This window comes from Oryza glaberrima, chromosome 5 (genome assembly GCF_000147395.1).
Source record: "Oryza glaberrima chromosome 5, OglaRS2, whole genome shotgun sequence".
Lineage (NCBI taxonomy): Eukaryota > Viridiplantae > Streptophyta > Magnoliopsida > Poales > Poaceae > Oryza > Oryza glaberrima.
In genome coordinates this window covers 6,832,150-6,834,990 of record NC_068330.1, presented here as the reverse complement: position 1 = coordinate 6,834,990, position 2,841 = coordinate 6,832,150, and the positions used below count along the sequence as shown (strand labels likewise).

The window sequence follows — 2,841 nt, the reverse complement described above, 5'->3', positions numbered from 1 at the left end:
TAGAGCTGAAAACGGACGGTAGCATCTTTTCGAAAACAACATTGGATCGGTCCGTAACTGATCATATTTATATTTTAAATTACTCAGTGTCGATGTTAATATAGTGTATAAAAAATCTAATGTGTTCAGTTCGATGCAATTCTCAAGATAATGTGGGCCTATTCGGCATGGCTACGGCTGCGTCGTGTGCGCGCGGCACTGTTGGTGTCGGCTACGCCGCAGCCGCAGAACAGGCCCAATGGCCGCGAGGGCCGGACACTTTCACCCACGTTAATGTTTCAGGCTGCTGTCCTTCCGGCGACCCACCACCGGCGATGTCCATTGACGATCGATCCGTCCGTCCATCTCCTGCTCCTGCAATGCTAGCTTCTGCTGCACCTAGCCTAAGCTATTTTACGCACTTGTTCCATTTCCCCTGTTTGTTTGCCGTGCGGGCTCCGCTGCTGAATATGACTCAAACAATTTTACTTGCTTTTCGTACCAATTACTACTACTTCAGTTTCTAACCAAAGCTGTATAAAATTCATGTGTTCCAACAAAAGACTAATTGTCTAGTCATACATTAAAGTAACAAGTAACCGATTGATTAATCAGAACAGGTGCTGATTAATTAGGAAAAAGTAGGGTTTGCAGTTAGTAAAAAGTGAAGAAGAGTAAAATAGTCAGATTTGGAAGGGAGGCAGGCATGATACTGGGTGAGATCTGGCAAGCAGCTAGAGATCACAAAAGCAGGGTGCCATGGAGACATGTGACCACACCTGCTTGCATTGTTTGGCTTTCCCGGGCTATAAAACCCCAGCAATCCTTCCATCCACTGGCACAAGCTCACAGTTCAGTTACATACAACAGCAGAAGTGAGAGAGGGAGAAGAAGATAAGGGAAGAGGAGGAGCTTAGCTTGCCAGCCATGGCGAGGCGCTCTCCTTGCCTCACTGCCGCCGTGCTCCTGCTTGGGGCATTGGCGGTGGCGAGCGCTTTAGTTGATGAAGCCGCGGCAGCTGGCCAGGGACTCGGCCATGGCGCCCGCTTAATGAGCAAGCAGGGCCGTGCGATGTACGAGAAGCCGCCAGAGCTGGAGCCGAAGCCGAAGCCAAAGCCAAAGCCTCATCCTAAGCCTGAATCAAAACCGGAGCCAAAGCCAGAACCTAAGCCGGAGCCAAAGCCATACCCAGAGCCGAAGCCAGAGATGAAACCGGAGACAAAGCCAGAACCAAAACCTAAGCCAGAACTTAAACCTGAGCCTAAGCCTGAACCAAAACCAGAACCAAAGCCATACCCAGAGCCGAAGCCAAAGCCCAAACCGGAGCCAAAGCCAGAACCAAAACCTGAGCATAAACCTGAACCAAAACCAGAACCAGAACCAAAGCCATACCCAAAGCCAAAGCCAGAGCCAAAACCGGGGCCCAAACCCGAGCCGAAGCCAGAGCCTAAGCCACACCCAGAACCGAAACCGGAGCCCAAACCAAAGCCAGTGCCACACCCTGAACCAAAACCGGAACCAAAGCCGGAGCCCAAACCACACCCAGAACCAAAGCCTGAGCCGAAACCTGAGCCTAAGCCACACCCGAAGCCTGAGCCAAAGCCACACCCAGAGCCTGAGCCTAAGCTTAAACCTGAACCAAAACCAGAGCCAAAGCCAGAGCCTAAACCGAAGCCCGAGCCAAAGCCTGAACCAAAACTAGAGCCCAAACCATATCCAAAGCCAAAACCGGAACCTAAACCGGTGCCAAAGCCGGAGCCCATTCCACACCCAGGACCAAAACCGAAGCCTAAACCTGACCCAAAGCTAGAGCCCAAGCCACACCCGGAGCCAAAACCACATCCGACGCCTGAACCTGAACCAAAGCCTAAGCCTGAACCAAAACCAGAGCCTAAACCATACCCAGAACCAAAGCCTAAACTGAAACCTGAACCAAAACCAGAGCCAAAGCCAGAGCCTAAACCGAAGCCCGAGCCAAAGCCTGAACCAAAACTAGAGCCCAAACCATATCCAAAGCCAAAACCGGAACCTAAACCGGTGCCAAAGCCGGAGCCCATTCCACACCCAGGACCAAAACCGAAGCCTAAACCTGACCCAAAGCTAGAGCCCAAGCCACACCCGGAGCCAAAACCACATCCGACGCCTGAACCTGAACCAAAGCCTAAGCCTGAACCAAAACCAGAGCCTAAACCATACCCAGAACCAAAGCCTAAACTGAAACCTGAACCTAAGCCTGGACCGAAACCTATAGCACCGCCGAAGAAGCACAAGCCGCCGCACATGCCACCAGCGACAAACCAGTGACGGCGATCGCTGGAGACCGAGCATTTGCTGGCTGCACGGTTGAGGCACCGACGACATTATTTCACCCGAGGAAGGAGCTATAGCGAGTCACTACACTGTACCGTTTCTGGAATAAAGTGATGAGCTAGCTTTCTGCTTGCCTTTTCTTTTCTTCTCTTATTTTCCTTTTATTTCATGTTGGTTTTTCGGATGTGCCACTGCTAGCTAGTGTAATTAAATTATTTATTATGTGTCTACCGTCATTTTTATTACCGTGTCTGTGACATTCTATTGTCTATTGGCATTATTCTCATTGTAAAATCTTTTGGTAATATTATTTGTCATCATTTTTACCCAGCTTCCAAAGAAATTTTCTCTGTTTCGATGGCTTGAGGTTGGAGAAGAGGCAAACTTCCATGTACCTTATTGTTTGGAAGACCCACATGGCAGTGATGGTGGGTACTGGGTGGTGACACATTCACTACTCACCACTATTTTTGGGGTTTTTTTATAGATTAATACATGTTCCTACTTTATTGAAATGATATATTAGCTGGTGTGAACAAACATTTATAGGTT

General features: G+C 49.2%; 1 protein-coding gene across 1 annotated transcript; it reads left to right on the top strand.

Annotated features, from left to right (window-relative positions):
- Positions 1-813: 813 nt before the first annotated feature.
- On the top strand, positions 814-2,619 carry LOC127772789 (extensin-like). Its single transcript, XM_052298764.1, has one exon. The coding sequence runs from the start codon at positions 907-909 to the stop codon at positions 2,281-2,283; it is 1,377 nt and encodes a 458-aa protein (XP_052154724.1). The 5' UTR covers positions 814-906; the 3' UTR covers positions 2,284-2,619.
- The last annotated feature ends 222 nt before the right edge of the window (positions 2,620-2,841 follow it).